The 26,753-nt window shown below is 39.3% G+C and overlaps 1 protein-coding gene across 3 annotated transcripts in view; it reads right to left on the reverse strand.

Moving 5' to 3' along the window:
• The window catches only part of Glrb (glycine receptor, beta), a 73,620-nt gene that overhangs the window by 36,884 nt on the left and 9,983 nt on the right, over positions 1-26,753 (reverse strand). For 2 of the 3 annotated variants that reach the window (XM_087616418.1, NM_053296.2), the window contains 1 exon segment: positions 207-313. In XM_087616418.1, coding sequence (XP_087472544.1) covers positions 207-313 — 107 coding nt within the window. 3 annotated transcript variants of the gene reach the window in all.

A 26,753-nucleotide genomic window follows, 5' to 3' on the forward strand; every position in this document is an offset into this window, starting at 1 on the left:
AACTGGTAACTATGTAACACTATTAGAATTAATATTTTTCTTAATAACAAAAAATGTATTTTAAACATTAAATATCTCTTTCCCTAAGCACATTGCAGGACAGTTAAATGTTAACTTGAAATCATATCCTTTTGCACATTAGAAATACAGCATTATATAGGTATGAAGCCTGGGGAGAATTTGTGGGGAGCAAAGGGACAACAAACCTTTGAAGTTTGGTCTTATCCTGGGATCATAACTGACCAGCAGCCTGTTCAAGATATTGCTGGTGGAGTTGGGGGGCACACGGGCAAGGTCCTCGGCCGACTGTTGACTAAAGGAGAAAAGACAGAGAAGCCAGTAAGTATGGAAAAATAACACTCAACAGAAAACAGTCATTTCCCTCAGTAGCACTGGCTTGGCTCCCTTAGGACAAATATACAATTCCACAAAGATTTTTCCAAGTAGAAGTAAATAAAGAGTTGCAAATAGTGTCAGAACCAGGGCCATTTGCTTACCTAAATAAATAAATAAATAAATAAATAAGTATATCTTAGGAGTTTACTAACTGCATGAAGCAGTATTGTAGAAGCATTGTCCAGGTTTCCTCATTTCAATTAAAGTAGGCAGATATTTAACGTGTCCTCAAGTAACACAATCTACATAATGCACACAAGTCAGTGAGAGAGCAAAGAACAGGTTTGGTTGACTGGTAGGTTGGTTGGTTGGTTTTGTTTGATTTGTTTGTTGAACAATTTGTATTATTAACTTGTCTAAGCAAAGGAAAATCTATGTGTTGTGAGATAATGTGTCCAGAGAGACAGTTAAGGATCCATAGACAATCGGATTATATATAAAATGTTATTCTCAAGAAACAATAACATTCTCCCTTCAAAATTAAATAGTGGCTGCTCAGGAGAGACAGGAGTTAAGCGTCGTCCTGCCACCAGCAGACCAATGACACAAACAAATCACCAACAAAAAACTCATTACATATTTTCTGTATATATTTGTTATAAGCCCTTTATTTAGAAGAGAGTAGGCTACCATGTTTTTGTCTTTTGCTGTTAGCTAATTATTAACTGCATGCCAGTTTCCTCTTATTTCTGAATAATGAGTCAGGACAACATTGACAGGTTAACAGCACATTTTATAAATGTTATGTTGTTTCTGTTTGTTCTGTTGTACCACCCATGAAGTTTTATCAGACAATCATTTCACACCAATAACAAACAGATAAAACACACATGAGAACAGCCCCCATGACAATCCCAAGAAAGATTAAAAGGAGACAACATCTGGTATTATCTAATATGTACTGATGTTGTGATAAATGACATTAATTTCTGTGAAGCAAACTATGATGCAAGTGGCTTGATTTTTGATCACAACTCAAATACCTCCTGGTCATCTCTGACACAAGGAGGCCACTGAAGGAGAAACAAGATAGCACAAGTCTATGAAAGAGCTAAAATTGTAAAATAAAACTGTAGCTATGAATTGCTACAGAGAATCCTTTCAGCCAGAAATCATTCTGAGTGTAACATATTAAACAACAGATGAAAACCAATTAATTAAATTTCCCAACGCGCAGGAGATTGCATAGATTTCTTTTCAATTGCTTCTCATTGCATATCGACTGCAATACCACACCTCCCGGGATCTTAGCATGGGTAATGAGGTTTGCTATTTCTCTGCAGGTAAAATTGTAACCTCCTTAGAGCCAGTTGTCATCCCTTATCACAAGATCAGACACTCTAAAGAGAATGAGGAGATGAGGATAAATTGGATATTAGGATGCAAATTAGTGTTCAATCCTATCTATCGATTTTCTCATTCAAGGAAGGAAAATAGAATTAATTATGAGATATACTTTTATTGAATCAATTAAGGACTGCTATTATTATGTCTCTTGATATGAAATCTTTTACAATTACATTCTTCCAAAGAGAAAAGGCTATAAAGACAATTTCATCTAACTGTAGTTTGGAACTTTCAGGATATACTGTATTTTCTTCAAAATAGACTGTGTTTATCAAACTGTGCCCTTCCTCTGTCCACTGAGACAAAATCAGCCTCATACATTCAACACTGTAACTCCTTTTTCTAATTGTGCCTTTGTAAACCTCATTTACTTTAAAAATTACCTTAACTTTCATCTTGTTTCTAAAAATTTGCCTCAACCATGCAATCACATTCCAGGCAATACAAGCTAATAAATGAATCATTTGATGACAATTTTGTAGCTTTTCTTCAAATCTATTTAGAGAGTAAGAACTAGATTCAAACCAGAAGCCATGATTACCAAGGGAGCGCTAGCTTCTAACCTGGAGTTATCCCCGTACTAACATTAAAGGCACAAAGGACTCAATACTTTCCATCTGCCCACACTGGCTCAGGACAGTTCTGCAGCATGGACTTGGTAGGGGAGAACTGACCTGCATATCCATTTCAGCCTTTCAATTGATAAGCATACTGTTACTTGATTAAACAGAAAAGCTATTTATCTAAGCAGAAAACTATATTTCAATTGAGGGGGGGGCAAAAAATTGTTGATGAATTGGGAAATTTGATGGGTAAGCAAACTTGGCAGTTTATCAGCAGCTCCAGAAAATAATAATGATGATAATAATGGAAACATTAGGGTGGTGTATAAATAAATACTTAAAACCTAAAGCTTGACTCATCTACTGGTTGACTTCTCAGCCCTTGGGAAAGCCAGCATGGTGTAAGTGAAATATTATCTACCTTCTCATTACCACTGTCAAAACTAAAGGACAACATTTAACTTTAATATTGTACATGCTCAGATTTTGAATTACAGAATCAAGGGAAGCTTCTTTCTATAAAACATACCAAAGTTCCCAATGAATCCTGGCAAGGATGTTAGTTTTATAGATAAGTAAATAAATAGCCCAAACCAGGCACTGTGGCTCACAATCCTAGCACTTCGGAGACAGAAGTGGCAGGATCTGAATTTGAAGCCAGCGTGAGGACAAAAGTTCTAAGTCAGGTTAGGTTATAGATCCTATTCTCAACAAATAACAAAGAAAGAAAGAAACAAAAAACAATGAAGACTAGTCACTTGGCACCTACCCCTGTTACTTTCTTTGTAAGAGACACAGAAACAGAGCCAGGAAAAATAACTTCCCAATATCAGGTTACAGTTTTGTAACCTTGTTTTGTAAGGAGAAGGCAAGAGGAACCTCCTTAACATGCCGACTGAAGGAAGCTGGAAATGATGTCTCTCCCCTGATTTCTTCAAAGGTAAACCATGCCTCGGAACTTTGGCTTGTCCCTGTGGATGTGGCCTGCACGGCAGCACTGTGATGGTTTTACTGGTCCAAAGCAGCATCCTACAATAGTTTCTGTGAGCAGCGTCCAGATTCAGGGTACATATGCTGCATCCAAGGCTCTATTGATCTAATTATTGTTCTCAGTACTGCTAAAAATGAGAATTACCTTCTGAACTTCATTATGGTCACACTGTAGCTATTCCCAAATGCTTTCAATTCCCCTTAGAGTGAAGACAAATTGTTATCGTTTAACAAATAGAATCAGTATCAATTGAAAAATATCAAAATTCGGGGGGAGGGGGATGTTTGCCCGGAAACCGGGAAAGGGAATAACACTCGAAATGTATATAAGAAATACTCAAGTTAATAAAAAAAAATAAAAAAAATATCAAAATTCAACTAGACACACAAATACAGGCACTTGCAAGCATACATGGGTGCACGCATGCGCGCACACACACACACACACACACACACACACACACACAGACACACACACACACACGTACATCAGGGGATATACCAAATCTTTTTCAGTCCTTTTCCCCTCCCTCATTTGTTTCAATACAACTTGACCTGAATATTTAATAAGGGGTTTGGTTTTTCTGTTAGAAATTTATGTTAAAATTCATGCTAAAATGTACAAAAAATCACATGTAGTTTATATTCTTAGGCCTGAATTCAGTGTTTTTTCTTATCCACGTAAAAATAGTAATCATAAAAATAGTAAACATTTTTGTACCTTACTTACACTAAAATTACATAAAATACTTTCTATTAATTTGAGATTAGATGGCTGCAGCTACTTTCTCCAAAAGACAAAGTACAATGTGCACAGAGTATTTGATTGTTCATAAATAATACACATACATACACACACACGCATTCACACACACATAATTTGCAAAGTGTGTTATTAGTGATTTTAAGTGGAACCAAATTAATAGCAGCTCCAGTAGATGAATGTTCACATTTTGAATGTTTTATCCATTTCAATATTTTATTTCCATCTGTCAGCAATTCCAATGTATTACAAAATAAGATTTACTTCTTAGCTATATGATATTAAGAAAATAACTCACTCAGGCAAAGTAATTAAGTGAGTGAGGAAATTCTGTCTTATATAACAAGCCTTTTTACCACCACCCCTGTATTGTTCACTTGTCTAACCTTGAACCAATGTCATTACTAACATGGGAAGTTATGTAAAGAATGTGTCAGCCTACATGGCTGTATGATGTAATGCTTTCCAGTACTCACAGAAAAATACAGAAATCTCTAAACAGAGGCTTGACTTTCCATTAAATGGAGAATAATCTTATCATTATGTGACAACTCTGAAACTGATCAATCTAAAACGGTCTGCATAAGCACATTGCCTCAATTTTCCTCTAACCATAGTTCTCTGTCTAACAGAATGCCTCTTTTTTTTCACAGTGTAAAAATGCAGCAGCAACAGCCATGGGGTTTTTCATGTTGAAAGCATTGTGGGAGAGAAACCTGCTGCAGATGTTGCTCTGCACGTGACCTAACTCAAGCACAAAGTATGAGGGAAACATATGAGGGAAGAAGCAAACAGGAGGGCACAGACTGTGAGGTTTTTACTCTTTGTTGGGAGAGATGTCGATGGAAATCTGATAAAATAAAGCTACATACTTCTGAAAATGGTCAACAAGGACACTGTGGACATGCGGAGCCTAGGGCAAGATGGGGATAGACAGAATAGCAAGCAGTAAGAAGACGGAATAAAATAGAACATCCAACTACTGAGAGGGCTTGGGGATCCCAGGGTCGTGAAACAGGAGTCATGCAAGCATGTGGGCTCAAGAGGAAGATACTTGGCTCTCAGGGGATGGTTGACACAGGGGTGCTGCTCACAGGATGCAGCTGCACCTGAGAAGCAAGGTGGTCTCCCTGGATGTGAATGAGAAGTTGGGGTGAGAGCTCGCAGGAGAGTGGCTCTCCATAAGCTGCTGTGTTCCTTTGATCTTCTCAGACCAATACAGGAACTTCCCTTATCTTCTTTCTCAGACCGATACAGGAGCTCCCCTTTTCCTCACAGAGCACTGTGACTAGCTCACCAGGACTGCATGTGAGCACCTGTACCTTCTTCTTCATGCCCTGAGGAGGGAGCTGGGGAAAGAATCACAAATTCAGTCCATAGCTTTTCATGTTTGCAAGGGAATGATGACCTTGTCAGAGGCTGCGACCTGGACTCAGCATAGAGGCCACGATGAAGAGATGTCCGTACAAAATTCTTTATGGAGAGAACCATTGTATACTTGGAGCTTGTATTCATTGATGCTGAGTTACTCTGATACAACACCAGGATCACAGCAGCTTATAGAAGAAAGAGGTTATTTCGGCTTATGGTTCCAGGGAGATAGATGGCAGGGAGGCATAACAGCTAGTGACACACATGGCAGCAGGAACAGGAGTCTGAGGGATCATATCAGGAAGAAGAGGCTGCATTGGAAGAGAGAAGGCTTTAGACTTTTTAACTCCACCCACGATGATGTTCTTTCCTCAGAAAGGCTGTCCCTCCCCATAACCTCTCCAAACACTGTTACCAGCTGAGGAACAAGTGTTCAAGTGCTTGAACCTATGAGGACATTTCTCACTAAACTATTGCACATCAACATGGTGTTCAAGCAACTGTAGAAACAACCCCAATCTCAAAATTGAAGAGCAGACCTTTAGGTATTTAATAGAGTATTTAGAGTTTACATAGAACTACAACAAAGCTAGGAAACTCAGGAAGAAATTTACAAGTGTCAGAGACTTAAATGAAAAGCACCCTCAGGACCCCATTGAAAGAATCAGAGAAAGGACTGGAAGAGCTTGAAGGGGCTCGAGACCCCATATGAACAACAATGCCAACCAACCAGAGCTCCAGGGACTAAGCCACTACCTAAAGACTGACCCTGGGCTCCAACTGCATAGGTAGCAATGAATAGCCTAGTAAGAGCACCAGTGGAAGGGGAAGTCCTTGGTCCTGCCAAGACTGAACCCCCAGTGAACGTGATTGTTGGGGGGAGGGTGGTAATGGGGGGAGGATGGGGAGGGGGACACCCATAAAGAAGGGGAGGGGGAGGGGTTAGGGGGATGTTGGCCTGGAAACTGGGAAAGGTAATAACAATTGAAATGTAAATAAGAAATACTCAAGTTAATAAAGATGGAGAAAAAGAAAAAGAAAAAGAAAAGCACCCTCAGCTGGTATTTGTTAATGAACAAGGCTTGAGTCTTACAGAGAGACGTCTCACACAGTTCCAGAACAGCTGGGAAAATTTCATCCAGTTGTTGAAAGACTTACTGACAGCATTTCTCTGTACCTAGAAACCACTGAAAACCAAGCCTCACAACTTCACAGGGATGACCTTTCTATGGGGACTGTGTCCAGTCAGACAGACGATAATCAGTCTGTAAATCTCTTGACATCATATTAATCAGCCTTAGTCAGAGAAAGGATGGGCCATGTGCAATCAGTTGGGTTCACTGACTTCCACGGAGCAGCTTTTGATAATCTATGAGCTTCTGGCATCTTTAGACCAAGCTGGCAATCGACATCATAAATGGCAACATCTCACTGATATTCTGAGACACATGAAGGAAATAAGTATCATCAGCTGTAAAACTGCTAAATGTCTTAAAGTGCCAGGACCAATGGTGTTCTTAATCTCCAAATATTTTCCTCCAAACTACTTAAAAAGTGTATGCATTAAGAGTCAAAAATTTAAAAAGAACACCAGAGGCCTATCTGATAGTCTTTTGAACAGTACACCAAGGTGGAAGGGGCCGCACACAATTAAGGCTGTGATCATTGCTCCTCTCAGAAGCACTGTCACTGTTCAGTTGTCACTAGCATGGTCCGTTGAATAATTTAGAAATTAGGGCTATGGAGTTAGGATGTGTTGACCCACATGAAAAGTACACTTATGATGTGTCTGTCTTTAAATGATGGCGAGAGTGAAGATGCCTCTTCTTCTGGCTTCTGAGACATCAGGACACTAAGCTATGCTAAGGCAGTGCCTATCAACCCGCATTCCACAATGCCCTTATCAACGTCACACTCTGGAAACCACAGCTATAAAATGACATACACCCCCAGGGAAGACTTTTCCATGAAAAAGAAACAAATGCAGGTAATTTGCTAAGTCTAAGAACTAAACCAACCAGAGCTCCCAAGGACTAAAACACCACCAAAGAGTACACATGGACAGACCCATGGCTCCAGCTGCATATGTAACAGAGGATGACTTTGTTGGGCACCGATGGGAGGAGAAGCTGGACCTCCCAGTGTAGGGGAATGTCAGGGCAGGGAGGTGGGAAGGGGTGGGTGGTTGGGTTAGGGAACGACCTCCTACAAGAAGGGGGAGGGAGGATAGTATAGGGGGTGTATGTATGGGAAGCCAGGAAAGGGGATAATGTTTTTAACGTAAATAAAAAAATTCAATAAAAAAAAAGAACTTGGACTGGCTAGTGAGGTTGCTCAGAAAGCAGAAGTTCTTGCTTGACATGAGTTCAATCCCTGGACTCCACACACAGGTGGAAGAAGAAAACCTATTTGATGAAATTATCCACTGACTTCCACACATGTAACATGACATGCACACACACACACACACACACACACACACACACACACACATGTTATGAGCACATACACATTATGAGCACACACAATAATGAAGAATAAAACTTTCAAGGAAAAAGAATGGAGAGTCTTCAGTAGGAATTTCCCATTTCCTGAAGCAAATGATACTGATTCTTCCCACACAAGGATGGTGATCAAGAAATCATTGCACAAATATGCAGGATAAAATATGGTCTAAAAGCATAAAAGAAATGTTTCAGGGGCAAGAAGGATGAACTGACACGGCAGCTTTCAGACATTTCAGACATTAACTTTCTTTTCTTCAGAACAAATCCAAGACACCCTTTTGGATCCAGGAGATAATTTAGACCCTGGCAGGCAGCTACTCTCTACATCTTCCTGTGAACTTCATGCTTAAATGCCAATAGCTCTTGGTATCCAGCGAGCCAAAATGATTAGTCATACTATTTGGTCACCAAATAAAAACTGAAGGGATCCTGCTGATGAGAAAATAATCTTTCTATCTAACTTTTTATCAACTACTTGAAAGGACCTCTAAAACACCCTTGGCTCAGCAGAAAAATACTGGTGTGTGTGTGTGTGTGTGTGTGTGTGTGTGTGTGTGTGTGTGTGTGTGTATACATATTGTATGCATGGGTGTATAAATATAAAGGTCCATGCATGCATACATGTATGGAGATCAGAGGTTCACAGTGTATATTTCCCTGTATCAGTTTCCAACTACACAAACACACACACACACACAGAGAGAGAGAGAGAGAGAGAGAGAGAGAGAGAGAGAGAGAGACAGACAGACAGACAGACAGACAGACTAGAGGGAGGGAGGGAGAAAGGGAGAAAGGAAGGGAGGAAAGAAGGAAAGGAGGGACAGAGAAAGACAGAGAGGAAAGATAGATTGACTGGTTGATTGATTTTCCCCTGACTGTAAAGCTAAGAGCTAACCAATGGATTAGTGTGCCAGGCAGTGAAGTTTTTTTTTTTTTTTTTTTTTTTTGGTTCTTTTTTTCGGAGCTGGGGACCGAACCCAGGGCCTTGCACTTCCTAGGTAAGCGCTCTACCACTGAGCTAAATCCCCAGCCCCGGCAGTGAAGTTTTAAGACCTTTCTATCTTTGTCTTCATGCCTTGGTGTTACAGGTTCATGTTACCACACTTTTTTTTAAATAAAACATGGGTGTTAGAGATTTGAACTTAGGACTTAGGTGGCTATCCTTACTGATTTCTATCCTATAAATGATTGTGTCCAGGAATAAGGCCTAAAATGTGAAAGACTTACTTCTGTTCTCAGATTAGCAGTTTCTTCAGTTCTCCTTAATCAATCACTAATATAAAATAACATGGAAATACAGTGTGCACTGTTTCAGATAAGAAAAACGGTTAATGGTAGCATATTTTCACATAAAGCTTGAAATTACTTATGATAAGACTCCTACAAATATAATTTATTTCCATTAATTTTATGGCTATTGTTTATATTATTCTAATAGAGCACCATGTTTTTGTGTGTGTTTGTTTTGTTTTGTTTGTTTATTATTAAGCATGAAATATGTTTGGGCTTTTTCATCTGTTTTTACAAGAGAATCTCAGTGTGTTGTCCAGGTTAGTCTCAAACTCCTGATCCTTCTACCTTAGGCACCCAGTAACTAGGATTATAGGCATACACCGACTGTGCTCACATGAATTGACAAAATGAGAAAGTCTGTTTTTTTTTTTTTTTCATCTTCATGTGCACACACAAGTTCATGGCAGCCTACACATCAGGGTTTTTTCCCTTGTGAAAAACCTTGCAGCTAGTTGAGGTTCTTCTGCAACTCAGGCTCCAGAGAAATTGTCCACAATGTGACTAGTAAGGAAACGAGTGAAACACTCTCAGGCCATTAATCTCATCCTAGCATGGGACCTGCTCAGCAGGAAATTTTCAGTTCCGCATCTTTTTCTGAAACAAAGGAATTATCAGATGAGGTTTCTAGTGCCTAATTTTTTCAGTGAGACCTGAAAGCCTGGGTCTCTCTAGCTTGGAAAACTGTTAGGGCCCTGGATAGGGCAGTTCCTTGTCGGATACAGAGGACAAAGTATTACTTTGACCAGCGTGCAGACGTTCTATAACCCAGAGGAATACAGTCTTTGCCTTGCTCTCAGCAGGGAACAGCTGAGCTCCCCATTTAACAACACAGTAATTTCTGGTGTTCCCAAAGGACCAGGTTTTAAATCATTTGCCTCAAAGCATTGATATGGACCAGCATTTTTAAGTCAATAAAAGACCTTTCCTAACTCAACACAGAGCAAGCAAATAAAACCATGCGTTCGATTCTTACCAAGGTGGGAAGGACCCAGATGCAGCTTTTCAACTTTTCTAAGAGTCAAGGGACTAGCTTCTGGCCTGCCAATCACACAAGACAAAGGGGACATAACATACCTCCATACTTGGGAACCACTAGGAAAAAAAAATCATGGATTCGTACTATCATGAAAGTTGAATTTCGTGCAGAAGAGTGGACAGGTTGAAAGAGTAAGGTCTCTTGCATGAGATCAGTACACCAAGCAGGAAAAAAGGGAGGTATTTTCTACTACACATATTGGTGACATCCATTGAAAAGAACATGATAAAATTCGTTGAACAAATTTTATCAAAATGTACATATATCAATTATCTGGTGGAGCAAATGGACAAAATAAGCCAAAGGTTGGCAGAAAACAAAATAAAGAAATAAAGAAAAAAATAAAAAGCAATGCTTTGAGAATATAGTAAAAATGAACACATCTTTAGAATAATAATGGAATGAAAGACAAAAAGTAAATAAAGTCAGACATCAAAGAAGAGACATTACAAGCGATGTCAGGCCAGGGAGGAAGCTGATGAGCAATGACAAGCCATAGACGCCCAGAGGTGGATGAACTCAGAGCAAGTAGTAAAATTCTAGATGCAGCCAGCATTCTGATTTCTCATGAAGAAATAAAAATCTGAGCAGATCGTTAACTATCAAAGAGAACGAATTTGTTTTCAAATGCCCAGGAAGAGATGACTTCACTGACAAATTCTCCTGAACAGCTAAAAAACAAATTCAAGCCAGTAATTGTCAAAATCTGCCCAAACACTGAAAGGCAGAGCACTTCCAAGGACTTTATGAGGACACTGTGACCCTGATATTAAAGCCAGACAATACACCATAAAACACTATGAGCCAATGTTCCTCATAAGCAAGAATCCTTAACAAAGACTAGCAAAACAGACTCAACAGCACTTTCAATGCTCACGTGCCATGATCAAGTGGGGCTTACCTCTGAGTGCAAGGATAGCTCAGCCTTTGCAAATCAGTATTATACCTCACTCATTATAACAGAAATGAAGGTAAAATCCACATGATCATATCAACAGGTGCATAAAAATGAACTGATATAATTTAACATTCCTGCTAGATTAAAAATACTCAAGAAACTACAGATAGAAGGAAAATCATTTCTATGTAATAGAAGCCATAGATCAGTAGGCCTCAACAGTTCTAATACTATTTACTGCAGTTCCTTATGTTGTGATTACCCTCCCATCCCTCCCCACCCACACACACACATCATAAAATCATTTTCATTGCTACTTCATAACTGTAATTTTGCTACTATTTTAGATTATAATGTAAAGATCTGATATGCAGGCTATTTAGTATGTGACCCTTTACCCAAAGTGGTCAAGACATAGAGCATGAAAACCACTGCTATGGATTAAAAAGCCCACATCTAACATCACAGGCCGTAGTGAAAAATTGGAAGCTGTTACACCGAGATCAAGAACAAAAATGTCCTTTGTTACTACATCTACTCAACACATGCCAAAAGACTTAGCTAGTTATTTAATGAGAGAAATGAATCCAAATTGTATAAATTCATCCCTCTGTTTGAAAAAATACGGTTCTATCTGTAGAATTCCTTAATATCCATACACTGTCACATACTTGTCCAAACATCCTATGAGAACTGACAAAGTGACACTGCAGGAAACAACATTAACTCCAAAAAAATCATTAATATACTGGGCAATGGAAATTTGGATAATTATCCTATTTACAACAGCATCAAAAGAATTACATATTTAGAAATAATGTTATCCCTGATTAAGGTAATGGAATATTTGTACATTAGCAACTAAAAAATATAAATTAAAGAAACAAACAGAAAGATGTACAAGTTTATGGATTAGAAGACAGTGCTGTTAAATGTCCACACTCCCCAAAAGAGATTTAAGACTCAAGACAATCACCTATCAAAATCCTCAGAATGGAGGCTTCATTAGTAGCTCAGTTTATCGTGTTGTCAGGAGACCCTGGGTTCAATTTCCATCCCCGGATAAACATGGCATAGTAGCATAACCCCCATCATCGTCAAACTTGGGAGGTGAAGCCAGGGGGATCTAAAGTCCACAGACATTACTGGCTACACAGAAGGCCAACATGGAATACTGTCCTTATCTCTGACCCTATCTCTAAGACAAAGAAGCCCATACTCTGATGAAAATTATGACAGAAATAAGACCCAAACATTCAAAAATTTCTAAGGAACCAAAAAGGACTCTGATGCTTGGGCAAACGGCTAAGAGATGCAGCTTAAGAAAGAAAGATTTGTGCTTATGGTTTCAGAAGACTATATCGTGCAGAGTGGTCTAGGAAGCAGAGAAAGACAGGACATCTCTCAATGACCCTTTTCCTCCCTCTGTTTCACCAATCATTCTTTCAAGACTCCCAGTCTATGAGCTGGTGGTGACCACATACATGGTATAGCACCATCACTCAGTGAGTCCTCTCTGAAAACTTTGAGGGAAAAGGCAAACCCAAAGATGTCCTGTATAAATCTAAGTAATTCTCAATCTAATGCAGTTGGCAATTAAGATTTAGCTTCACAGACACGAAATAATCAAACATTTTAGAAAGATTGTGTTTTAAGAAAGTATACAATTTTCTAAATTAAAAATACATTACAAAGCAAAAGGTGTATTCATGAAATAGATTCCGGGCAAGTGTATGGAGACAGCCTGTAGAAGTTTGCTAATTTCCACCGTCATGAGCTATAATATGAAAATTTACGCTGTGATTAATAGCTGCTTTTAAATTTTCTTTTTAAGGCCTGGCTCTCCTCAATGAATGTTTCAGATTTCACATCCATTTTATCAGATCCTTCTCCTTTTGAAATTCTTCTATAATTTAATAAATGGCAACTTGAACTTTATTCAGTATTCTCACTGCTAGCTAGAGAGTGTGTGTGTGTGTGTGTGTGTGTGTGTCGTGTTTTAAATAAATTCTCCTAAAATATTTACCAAAATGTATGTAGTTAAAATGGTTATAGGCTGATGCAACAGAAGGGAACCATAAATAAATATAGCATATAGCCAACTGATCTTCAAGAAATCAGCCAAGAAGAATGCACAATGAGCGGAAAACATTGCATTTGACAACTGGTGCTAGGAAAGCCAGGCATCTATGAGAAAAAGAAAGAAACTGGATGTTTATCTTCTAGCTTGCACAAAGATCAACTCAAAATTCATTAAAGCTTTAAACAGAAGATCTAAAACTTCAAAAGAAAACAGAGGAGAAAGTCCTCATGACATTGCTCTTGGCAATGATTTCAGAGACACAGAAAGTGCAGGCTGCCTGAGTCAGAGCAGGGCAGAAGAAGGATCACAGAGTGAATGTGTGTCATGAAATAACAAAGCCGCTAGAAATCTAAGCCAAAGCAGACGTATCCTCCTGACCTAGAGAAAAATACTGTGCAGAATGAAAGAAACAGTAACAAGTTGTCCTTTGTTTAAAAAAGAAAAAAGATGGGGGGGGGCTGTTAAGTGGAAACTTATCAAAAAGACAACAAATGCTTATAAGGACATGGTTAACAGGGAACTCATACAGCCTGACAAGCAAATGCTCACAGGAAAACCACTGGCCTGAGAACTGGGTCCCCATTGGAGGAATTAGAGAAAGATTGAAGGATCTGAAGGGGTTTGCAACCTCATATGAACAACAATGCCAACCAACCAGAGCTTCCAGGGACTAAATCACCATCCAAAGAGTACACATGGACAGACCCATGGCTCCAGTTGCATGTGTAGCACAGGATGGCCATGTTGGGCACCAATGGGAAGAGAAGCTCTTGGTCCTGCCAAGGCTGGAATCCCCAGTGTAGGGGAATGTCAGGGTGGGGAAGTGGGAAGGGGGGGAGTTGGGGAGGGGAACACCCTCATAAAACAAGGGGAGGGAGATGGGATAGCAGGTTTATATGGGGAAACAGGGAAAGGGAGTAACATTTGAAATGTAAATAAAAAATCCAATAAAAATATATATAAAAAACATAAAAATGAAAAGCAAAAACGAAAGAGAGAGAGAGAGACAGAGAGAGAGACAGAGAGAGAGATGGGAGATAGACATAGGAGAATTCACAAAAGATGGGACGTGTACATATCTAAATGTCATTGTCCTATACCATAGTTACCTGTGTGCTCTGCTGAATACCATAACTAGTCAATAAAACAGCAAATGGCTTAATCAGACAAACTTTGGCATCACAGGTTATAGTCCAACCAAATCTGAAACTGGGTAGATGGCACTACATGCTTTTTCAGAGGACTCAGTTTCATTCTCAGTACTAACATGGTGTCCCACAGTCATTTGTATTTTGTTTCACAGGGCTGGATGCCCTTTCTGGGCTCCTGGATATACAAGTGCACATACATATAAAAAGAGAAAGAGCTCATACACATAAAACAAACATAAATAAATCTTTGTAAAAAAGCAAGAGTCACTAATCATATAATCATTTATTTTGCAAGCTAATATTTATAATATACATGCGATTTGTATTGTTCAGGAAAACATATTACGTGAATGTCCATGTTCAGCTCTTCAACTAAATAATAGGTATTGATTTTGTTTAAATTCATGTAGTTATCTATCCTGCTACATGCTGCTTTGCAACATATCATTCAGAAATTTCCTAACTGTATATCAAAGGCAAGATTGGTCTCTCTTCTGACAGAAAAGAAGAAATTATTTAAACCAGGAATGGTGAAACCCTGCAGTCTCAACACTTCAGAGTAAGAGGTGAGATGATGGTGAGTCCAGCCCAGCCCAGGCTGCCTAGCAGCACCTGTCCTAACTATGGAGAGATCCAGAAAGGACTTAGGGCTCCGAGCACTCCACTCTGCACATTTTCTATCTCTGTGAAGGAAGGGAAGAGGAGGCTGGAATGGGGAAGAGACATCGGAGGACGAAGGGGGAGGAGGAGAGAAGACTGGAGGGCAGGAAGGGGAAAGAAAAAAATAGAAAATCAATATATAGCTGACCTTTCTGTGAGTTAAGCAGGCCTGGACTGGAGGACTGACTTTACGGCTGACACGCACTGTGGCTCTGGACATTTGGTAGCTGCCTCTGTGAGCTTCTCTGTCAACAGAGAAGAAAACTGCAGAAAACCAATTCACAAAAGGCCTGTCTTAGGAATGAATTATGGCAGTGAAATAAAGAAGCTACATTAGTAATGTTCTGTGAGAGGGACCATTCCTCGGAGCCTCTTTGTGTCATGTGGCAGGAAAAGAAAGCAGTAACTGTTCGGAATGATAGACATACACAATTTACTCTCAGCCACAAGAAAGCCATGGACATGGGACTTATTTAAGCAAGTATGCTGAGTATTTCCCTTCTTATAAAAATGCATGCTATATATTCATGTATCTTCTTTCCTCCAAATCCCCACTCTAATTCCACTATTCTCCCAAAATTGATGAGACTAAGTTTTGAAAGGAAATATTTTCTTTGCCACTACAAGCCAATTTTTAAAAGAAGTAAAGACGGGATATTGAGAAATGAATAATTTAAACTTCAAAGCTCCTTGAGTAAGTCACTCCAGGGACACCACAAATCACACAGCTAAAGAGGCTTTGTCCCTGTCAGAACCCAGTGGCGAAGCCCAAGGTCACCCCTAACAGCTGACCCAGCTCTGTTACCATGATCTTTTCCCTTTCCCTCATGTCAGATCTAATCTGTTACCAGAGACAAAAACAAAACAAAACAAAAACAAAACAAACAACAACAACAAAAAAAACCTGTCTTTTTGAATGACTTACTTTATTATAGCCCCATGAGCTAATGTGAACAGTGACAGACAAACCTCACTCACTATCCAGCAGGAGCAACAAATACAGATGTTATTCTGAATACTAGATTACCTACTTCCTTTCAGTGCAGAAAAAAGAAAGAGAGCCCTTTCTGTCTCTATGAATCATTGCTTAGCAATCAGTAACACCCTAGATCGGATAAGTTAAAACCCACAGGGTGCCTTAGAAAGAAACTTTACCCCTCCACACCACATCCTGATTGCCTTGTGGATTAGCACTTCTTAGCATATGTGATGAAATCTCCAGCAAGTTTCCTGATGTTTCGGCCACCTTCAGAGAATGAAAACTCTTCTGGCACTTTCTTACAACTCAGAATTGTCACTGCATGTGCAACTTGTCTAGTCCTGGTCTGAAGAGTGGATGGTTTCTAAACCTCCTCCATCCCCAGCCAGGCCCTGAGACCGAGGTAGATAGATAAGAGCATTGGCCCCATCATAGCTAGTTCACTGGCCCTGTACTTACTGATCTATACTTTCTTTGTGCCTTTTTCCTGTCTTTGAAATTTTCATTTGTTTGCTTGAAGGTTTTGTTTGGTTGGTCTAGTTTTTGTCTTCCTTGTAGCAAGATCCTACGGTATATCCCAGGCTGACCTCAAGCTCACAGCAATTCTGCATCAATTGCTAAGAAGAGGTTTTGGCTGTTCTCCAGCTTCAGCTTCTGCCTGCCCCAAGTGCACACCCCACATTGGTGCTATTGGACTGCAGCCCCCTCCTAGGTTCTTGTGGACAAAATTGCTTATGTCTGCTTCTCTCTAAACTCCCCCATTCTTCCGCTGCCTTCACTCTCTTCTCCTTCCTATGATCCACATCGGAGGAACAGCAAATATTCAATATTCTCTTTTCCAGCATTAGTTCTTGCCATCCCACACAGCCCACATCTCTGTTCCATGGCCCCAAGAGTTCTCAGTAAGCAGTCTGCCATGAGCCTGCAAAACACCAGGGGCAGGCATGACTCCTCCTCTGTGTTCCTTTCACTTTGTCAACCAGAAGGAAATGCACTTTCCTTACAGCTCAATGGTCACAGTGTGGAGATGCAGCTCACTCAGGGCTTCCTTGAATACTGTCTGCCATGTCTCCTCAGCCCTGGCAAATCCTGAAGAGGAGATACTGAGCTAAGGTCACCATGCCACGTTTCCTTTCCTAGCCTTCACTGCCTGAAGAAGAGATCTTCCATTTTTTATATATTCATTATTGTCTTTTGGAAAACCTTTAACTATCCACTATGGCATTCTTAACAGAAAATACAGAAATAACAGAAAATGTTATGTTATGTTGCAAACATAATTTAGATTAATATAAATGCTAAGATTTAATTAAAATGAAATATAAGTAATAGTATTAGTACATTCAGTCATCATAATCAGAGCTGCGGTTGAGTACTTTATAAAGGAAAGAAGTTCACGTATCTCTCAGGTTTTGTAGTCCAAGAGCAGAGTGCCAAGCATGTCAAGAAGCAGAGAAGGGCTCATCACAAGGAAAGCCAAGCACAAAGCAGTCTTGTTTCTAGCAACTTGCTGTCCTGAAAGCAAACTCGCTCTACACAAATCGTCTTACTTAGTTTCTAGAGGAACCAGGACCCAGTCTCATCAAGGGAGATCTCTTAAGGTACCATCACCTCAACTCACCACACTGAGGACCAGGCCTAAAGCACACTAAACTTCTGGGAAGGTTTGCTGAAGCAAAGGCCACAAGTAAGGTAATCGTTAATATCAAATAACCAGAAAACATTCCTGCATACTGGATCTGGGCAGGACATCACATGAGGACATGAAGTCAATATAAATGAGTGTAGCTAAGCAGAGATTTTTTTTTTTGGTTCTTTTTTTCGGAGCTGGGGACCGAACCCAGGGCCTTGCGCTTCCTAGGTAAGCGCTCTACCACTGAGCTAAATCCCCAGCCCCGCTAAGCAGAGATTTTAAAGCAAAAATAAAATTAAGAATGTTTAAATGAACCAACATTTAAATAGACAATATATAATAAAATTTAATAACTTATGAATTAAAGTTCTTTGTCCAGATCAACATTTTAAACACAAACTGATCATTTTTATAGGAAACAAAACAAACAAACAAACAAAAACCAAAAACCCTCCTTCTAGATCTAAATCTATTCGTCACAGCTGCGAACCGATGATGTGGGTACCCAGCAATGCAAAATCCATTAAGGAAAATGTATGTATGAGTATGCCTGAGTGTGTGTGTGTGTGTGTGTGTGTGTGTGTGTGTGTCTGTGTGTGTTTGTGTGTGTTTGTGTGTGTTTGTGTGTGTGTGTGTGTGTGTGTGTGTGAGAGAGAGAGAGAGAGAGAGAGAGAGAGAGAGAGAGAGAGAGAGAATATATAGCACACGTGTCAGAATGTCTACAGAAACCAGAAGAGAGTACTGGATCCTCTGATATTGAAGTAATAGATGGTTGTGGGCTGCCTGATGCAGATGCTGATAACCAAAGTTACCTCCTTGGGGAGAGCAGCAGGTGCTCTTAAACACTGTGCCCTCTCCCCACCCTACACAACCAGTTTTCATGTAATAGAACACAGGTCTGAAAAAGAAATCCTGTAAAATTATGTACTCAGCAAGTAACATTCTACTATTCGTCTTAAAAACTTCAATGAACTTTAAAGTTCATTAAAGCCTTCAAGGAAAGTCAGTAATTAAAATAAATAAGATACAAAGATTGACGATGAGGAATTGTGTTCACATGGTGTTTAGTAAACAAGCCAGTACCAGAATGGATAATGAAGAAACTCTGCCTGGACCAGATTTCACCTCAGTGCAATGGTAGACTTGTCTTCATCTCTGAAGGCATAGGGAAGACTAGTGCTCACCTCTTAAGATCTGCTTTCTAATCTTCCAGATAACCAGGATGTCCGCTGCTATATGTAGAATCATAAAAATGTTAGCCTACCTCACCTTCACAGTGACCCATCAAGCAATACGACCAACTTCACTCTGTATATGCATCAGGAAGATGGGGCGGCATCACACCAGGCATTCACTCTCACACAGGAAAATACACCACAGACACTGTCTCTAACCTGGCCAGAGTTGAAGGTTACAAAGAAGGCCATGTCTAATAAAGTTATGCAGAGATTTTTCTGCATTTACATTTTCTATTTTCAAAATTAAGCAAAAGTACAAGGATATTAAGGGTGATATTAAAAATACAAATCTTTGAACTCTGCCTCAGGTGTTCTGCGATCACAAGCTAAAGTAACCCACGTTAGAGCTTTTGTTTTGGGCAGCACGAGAGTATTGCTGTGCCCATTACCAGAGAGGGAAATGAAGGTGTTCGGAAGCACTGTCTGCTCCATTAATGTCAGAGACACTTGAAGTGATCAGACAGGTTCAATGCCTGTGGAGGAGAGGCTAATTTACTTCACGTAAAAATTGCAAAACTTCTATAAGGCAAAGAATACTGTCAATAGGAAAAAACTGCAAACAACAGATTGGAAAAAGATCTTTACCAATCCTACATCCGATATATACAAAGAACTCAAGAAGTTAGAATCCAGAGAATCAAACAGCCTTATTAAAAATGGGGTACAGAGCTAAACAGAGAATTCTCAACTGAGGAATATCGAGTGGCTGAGAAGTACCTAAAGAAATGTTCAAAATCCTTAGTCATCAGGGAAATGCAAATCAAACAACATTGAGATTCCACTTCACACCAGTCAGAGTGGCTAAGATTAAAAACTCAGGTGACAGCAGATGCAGGCGAGGATTCGGAGAAAGAGGAACACTCCTCCATTGGTGGGATTGCAGACTGGTACAACCATTCTGGAAATCAGTCTGGAGGTTCCTCAGAAAATTGGACATTCCACTACCTAAGGACCCCGCCATACCATTCCTGGGCATATACCCAAAAGAGGCCCAACAAATAACAAGGACACATGCTCCATTATGTTCGTAGCAGCCTTATTTATAATAGCCAGAAGCTGGAAAGAACCCAGATGCCCTTCAACAGAGGAATGGATAAAGAAAATATGGTACATCTACACAACGTAATGCTACTCAGCTATTAAAACAATGACTTCATAAATTTATTAGCAAATGGATGGAATTAGAAAATATTATCCTGAGTGAGGTAACTCAATCACGAAAGAACACACATGATATGCATTCACTGATAAGTGGATATTAGCCCCAAAACATAGAATACCCAAGATACAATTTACAAACCACATGAAGCTCAAGAAGAGGAAAGACAAAAGTATGGATGCTTCAGTCCTTCTTAGAAGGGGGAACAAAATATTCACAGAAGGAAATATGGAGACAAAGTGTGGAGCAGAGACTGAAAGGAATAACCATCCAGAGATTACCATAATGGGGATCACATGCAGTCACTATTGGGGATGCCAAGAAGTGCATGCTGACAGGAGCCTGATATAGCTGTCTCCTGAGAGGCTCTGCCAGAGCCTGACAAATGCAGAGGCAGATGCTCACAGCCAACCATTGGACTGAGAATGGGGTCCCTAATGGAGGAGTTAGAGAAAAGACTGAAGTAACTGAGGGAGTTTTCAACCCCATAGGAAGAACAACAATATCAATGAACCAGACACCCTGGAGCTCCCAGGGACTAAACCATCAACCAAAGAGTACACATGGAGCAACCCATGGTTCCAGCTGCATATGTAGCAGAGGGTGGCATTGTTGGGCATCAATGGGAGGAGAGGACCTTGGTCCTGTGAAGGCTAGATGCCCCATTGTAGGGGAATGCTAGGGCAGGGAGGCAGGAGGGAGTGGGTGGGTGGGTGGGGGAGCACCCTCATGGAGGCAGGAGTGGGAGTATGGGAGTTTAAGATGGGAAACCAGGAAAGGGGATAACATTTGAAATGAAAATAAAGAAAATATCCAATAAAGGAAAAGAAAAAACTTGCAGAAAATAGTTTACTTCAGTTACCCTGAGAAATTCATTAATCCCTACTATCAACGCCTTTACTTTACAGATGTGGTCAGTGGGAGGGCATAAGACAAAACTGAAAGGAACCCATATCGCTGGGAGCTCAGAGTTTTCTCTTCTCTTCAGAACTAGCTCGACTAGTTTTACTTGGGACTTGTAATTATTGGCATTGTATCTTTAGTACTGAATTTTGCACAAGTTACAGGGCAGGAACTCTGAATAATATGTGGCTTTTGGCTGGAAGTAGTAAGATATGAAGGGATGGGACAAGTTAAGAGAAAGAAGCAGGGCAAATGTCAGGGAAAAGTCACAGAATATATCACAGTAAAGCAGAAGCCGGGTAGTTTATCTGAGAACAAGTTGCTGGCAATGCAGAGAAAATCTAGAAGGGGAAAAGGCTGGCCATAGCAGATGAGCAAACAGCTGTCTCTATTCCAAACATCAAAGGTGCCTGCACACCAGAACAACAGTTCTTAAAGCCTGCTTTGCCCACTTGCCGACTGTCCATACCACAGTCAAAACCACTCTCATAAAACCAGTAGTACATGATTTACTTGGCTACATATTGACAACTGTGCTCATGGTGCAAAGTTGGATAAAACTGCTTGCTCATCAGCACACACCAAGAAAACATTTAAATGCAATGCCAATGCATTCTTTGCCACCACACACTACCAAATCATTGCACCACACGCCACCAATATATAAGACCACACACTACTAAAACATAATACATATCACCAAATTATAGCACTACACACCAATGCACGAAACCCCACACTACCAATATGTAACACCACACAGCACCAAAATATGACATACACTACCAACACATAACGCTACACATCTCCAATACACACCACCAAAACATAAACCCACCTAACACCCGATTTCATCAGAACATACCACACACTGCCAACATAAGCCACACACCAAAACCTAAGTTCCCACAAAATCTAAATATACGACACACCCCCAATATATAAATCTGCACAATTTATACATGACACCACATGCCTTTAAAACATATCAAACATTAATACCTGACAGCAACTTAGGCAAAAATTTTAAGGTCTCTAAGCAGTGTTTCTAAAGAAATACTCAGATAAACATAAGCTGCCTTTTAAAACTGAAATCAGCCTTGTGCTAACAATATTCCCGACAACCTGCATGGTGCTAGTGCTGTAATCTAAACTGAAGAGTTTGGGGGAGAAAAGCACTTGGTAGTTTGACTTAAGGGCTAAATTAGACTCTTATTCGTCACAGAAGGTCATTCACAAAACACAAAACAAAACAAGAACAAAACTAGGGTGACCAAAGGTGGGGTTTTTGTTGTTGTTGTTTTGTTTTGTTTTGTTTTGTTGTTCTTTGGTTGGTTGCCTATTTTTTTTAAGTAATAAAAAGATAAAACATTGCTGTATTAGTTGCTAGTGACAAATTCTCATTTTCTAATGCAAATCACAGTCTGAGAAGGACAGTAGTTCCTATGACTCTGAGTACTTCCCAATGTGGATGTCCTCTCTCCACTGACACAAAGAGGGGCAGCGTCATTTGATGCTGTGCAATGACAGGATCAACCTCTGGACGACGTCCAAAGCAGGCAAGCGAGTATCTTCTAGCTGCTACTCTATGTTGTTACAAAATCATTTCTGGACAAAAGAGTCCATTCAATGTGCATGCCCGACCAATGAATTGCAATGAAACAGAACAAAATGTTCACTGATCTGATTGTGGGCTTCACATAAAAACTCTCTCTTAAGGAAACTTGTTAACTTTGGCACAACATTAAAGAACTTTCACTATACATGGACTGACCCTGGACTCTGACCCCATAGGTAGCAATGAATATCCTAGTAAGAGCACCAGTGGAAGGGGAAGCCCTGGGTCCTGCTAAGACTGAACCCCCAGTGAACTAGACTGGTGGGGGGAGGGCGGCAATGGGGGGAGGGTCGGGAGGGGAACACCCATAAGCAAGGGGAGGGGGGAGGGGGATGTTTGCCCGGAAACCGGGAAAGGGAATAACACTCGAAATGTATATAAGAAATACTCAAGTTAATAATAATAATAATAAAAAGAATGCCCAGGTACAAACCAAAATGTAGAAAATGGGGTTGGGGGATTAGCCTAGATGTCACTGACAACCTTTATGTATAGTATAGTATAGTATAGTATAGTATAGTATAGTATAGTATAGTATAGTATAATATAGTATGGTATAGTATAGGGGCAAACAATACTGTTCAAAGCTGGCTTCAAATTCCCTTTTGCTTAGCAAATCATACTAATATTTATAATGATTTTTTGAAAAACTATCATACAAAAGTAGAAGTAAAAAAATTCCAATGACATAAAGTACTGATGTTGTTTATTGGAAAGTTAATAAAAGGGTGATATTTAAAAAAAAAGAACTTTCAAAATTAGGAAAAGATATTTAAGTGCTCTTCCCTTTTCCAATTCCATGTGCTCATCTCTTCCTCATGGTCAGCCAAATTAATATACCACAGTGAATTTAATGCAAACACACATGGGAGAGTGCACGTAAGCATCCTTCAATGAAGTCAGCCCCCAAAACTAACACACAACACTGCAAACCAAAATGCTATTTTCACTAATTTTAAGATAATACTTACCATGAAAATTTTATAAAGTGAGCTGCTCTTGTTAATATTTAATGTCTACAGTACATAAAATCTAATTTTTGCTTATTTGTTTGTTGTACTGTACTGGAGATTAAAACTAGGACCTTACACAATTATTCTACCACTGAGCTCTGTCCCATGCATTTACAGTGCAGTGCAGTACAGTAAAATATAGTAGGAAATGCAAAATGAATGGTTGGGTAAAATATGGATGGGAAGGTCATGTAAGAGTCAAAAACGACTATCAGGAAAGACCCAGTGGTTGGCGAGTCAGTGAAAGCAATCTATCAGTAGTCAGAAATGTTAGGGAAAAGGCTCAGACTAGGGAATTCTAGAAGCTAACCATGAAACAAGGAAAAGACCCAGAGGTAGACATAGTGATGTACCAGGATGTAGAGAAAAACACATTGTCCTTACCAAGGAATAATGGTTTCAAGAAAGTGACTAGATTAATTTATAAGGAAAAAATAATAACTGCGCCAAAAAGTAGTAGAGCGAGGTGTGCACATTAATAAATAAATGACCAAAGTGTTTCACTTCTAAAGATAATGTGTGGTTAATTAAAGGGGGCCCACAAGGAGACAGCAGCATAGTAGAGCTCAGAAAACAGCTCATTTTAGTTTAGGAAATACAACAATTAAGAGAGGGAACCACTAAGGAAATCTGAATACACTCCATATTTATTTCAGGTGGAAGCCCCTTCAGAATGTTTTAAACCCTTAAGGACAAAGGAAATAGAAGATAAATACAATGGAGAGTGCAGGAAGGGGATCCCAGGGGCTCCTCAGTAAGGGAGACTCTTTTCAAAGCTGAGGGGGAAAAAGGGGAATGGCACCTCAGGGTAAAGAAGGAACAGACATTGTGAATGTTTGCCAAATCTCTCCTCTACAGAAGCAGTTCTCAACCTTCCTAATGCTGTGACCTTTAATTCAGTTCTTAGTGTTGTGATGACCCCCCAACCATAAAATTATTTCCTTTGCTTCTTCATAATTGTAATTTTGCTATAGTAATGGGTTGCGATGTAAATATTTGTAAAAGGGCTGCCAACCCCGATGATTGACAGTCACTGCCCTATAACAAAAAGTTAAAATATCATGCTGGAACTGACTCGAGTGCGAGGAAAGGCTGAAGTGCTGGAGAAAGTGAGGCACAGAATGAGAAGGAGTCTGGGGTAAGGCTTCAGATGCACACAGACAGCACAGCCAAAACACATGAGCATATCAGCGGGTGAGACAAACCAACACAGGACATGTCAATAGAAAAGCCGTGACAAACATCAGATGACGTGTTATCTAACATGCGGTATTAACAATTTATTACATAGTTCACTGTTACCCTAGAAATTTCATTTCAGGTGTATGTCACCTCTCAGACCTGCAATGTATAGGTGCATAAACTTATATAACTTGCTCCCTGAATTGAGTGTAAATTTCCATAAAATATAGCAGGGTGGTCAAATATTTCTTTAAGGAGCTAGAAGAGCAATGCAGGAGACTTGTGTATATATATATGATTCTTTACTACACCAACGAAATTATTTACTTGCAAAAGAAGAGGATGCATTTCTGAAAGTCAATTTCCTTAATTTGTGAAAATATGAGATGCTGAAGACCTGAGCAGTTCAACCCTGCATGCATTATCCTACTTTTAAATACCTATACTTTGAAATGTTGAATCTCAAACTGGATCCACTTATATCTAACTTATTTAACAACCTGAATTTATATAAGCTTAAAAAATCAGGCTTTATTATTTGAAAGCTGAAAAAAAATAAATGAGAGAAAAAAACAAAAAAAAGGAACATAAGTTAACCCTGACTAAGAAGATTATAAAACAATCATAAAAACATAAGTTCCAAGACTAATTTGTCTCACATTAACAGGTGAGTGATTGATTGAATACAATTAAATATTTTACTGTAAACCTAAGAAAACTGAAACCCAAATGGATTGGCTTAATGTTCTTCAGCGTGTGCCACATTCTTCTTGCTATGCCCCGATGTCTTGTCCAGCATGTGTGAAGAGATGTTCAAGGTGAGTTCATCTTACCAATATCACGTCCAACTGCACTGTTACCAAACTATGGATGTGTCAAAAGACTAACTCTGGTTTTCCTTTGCTATTACTTACTTATTTGATTCAACTGTACTATTAACCTTACTTGGAGCTCTTAGGCACAAACATTTAAATAGCCATGTGCTAAAACTACATACGGCCGCCTCCTCTCAACTGTTTACAATGTAGATTGCTAACATGCATATGATTAACGAGAACATAAAGACCTCATCTTATGAAGGATTTAGTTTAATCAACTGTGAAAATATTGGTGTGAAAGAAAAAGACTCTGGAAAAGGAAAAAAGTCCAACGTCAGTCCTAACCATAGGATGATGAAAATCAATTTAAATACTATTAATATCCTAGGAATACTTGATTTGGGTTGTATCTCTTCCAGTTTAAAATCACTGTGGTGACAAACAAACAAACAAAAAACTAACTACTAAAAATTTTCCTTTTCTCTTTAGAGGCATCTAAAGTATCCTTTAATTTACTTATGTTTTCTACATTTCCTCCCTTACTCATGGCTCTATAATTTGGCTTATCCAAAAACAGTCTAATTTACTTCATAAGATAAAGCCTTAATCAGAAGTTATTTCTTTTTCTACTTTTTAATAAAAACAAACTACAGTAAAACAAACCCAGCAACACACAGTAGACACTCACGACCAAGCAAGTACCAATCAAGACTCTCTGAACAAACTTCCACATAATTTTAACTATTGAAAATAATAGCAACAGCAGACAGTTAGCACAGTATTATGGATGAATAAGTCAGAAGATGGATACTTTTTTCCTTCTAAAAACTGAATTTCAATCAATTTCCAAGACATTAACTAGATACCCTTCTACAGAATACTGTTACTTCACAGAACTCCCACTCCAGACTGAAGCTGTTAGTACAAAAAAAAAAATCTGTTAGGACGAAGCGATATTTACTCAGCTAAATCCTAAAGAACTGGTAAAACCTAAAACCTAGATAAACAAAGTTATGCTTCTAAATGTAAAATAATAATAAAATTACTAATAATAGCAAGGAAAGGTTAGGAAGTGGGAGCAGATTAACCTTTCTAAAACAAGTCTAGAATATCAATTTGAGAGTCCCTTGAAATCTGGGGATAAAGGAAATG

Source organism: Rattus norvegicus, chromosome 2, assembly GCF_021556685.1.
Source record: "Rattus norvegicus strain SHRSP/BbbUtx chromosome 2, alternate assembly SHRSP_T2T, whole genome shotgun sequence".
Lineage (NCBI taxonomy): Eukaryota > Metazoa > Chordata > Mammalia > Rodentia > Muridae > Rattus > Rattus norvegicus.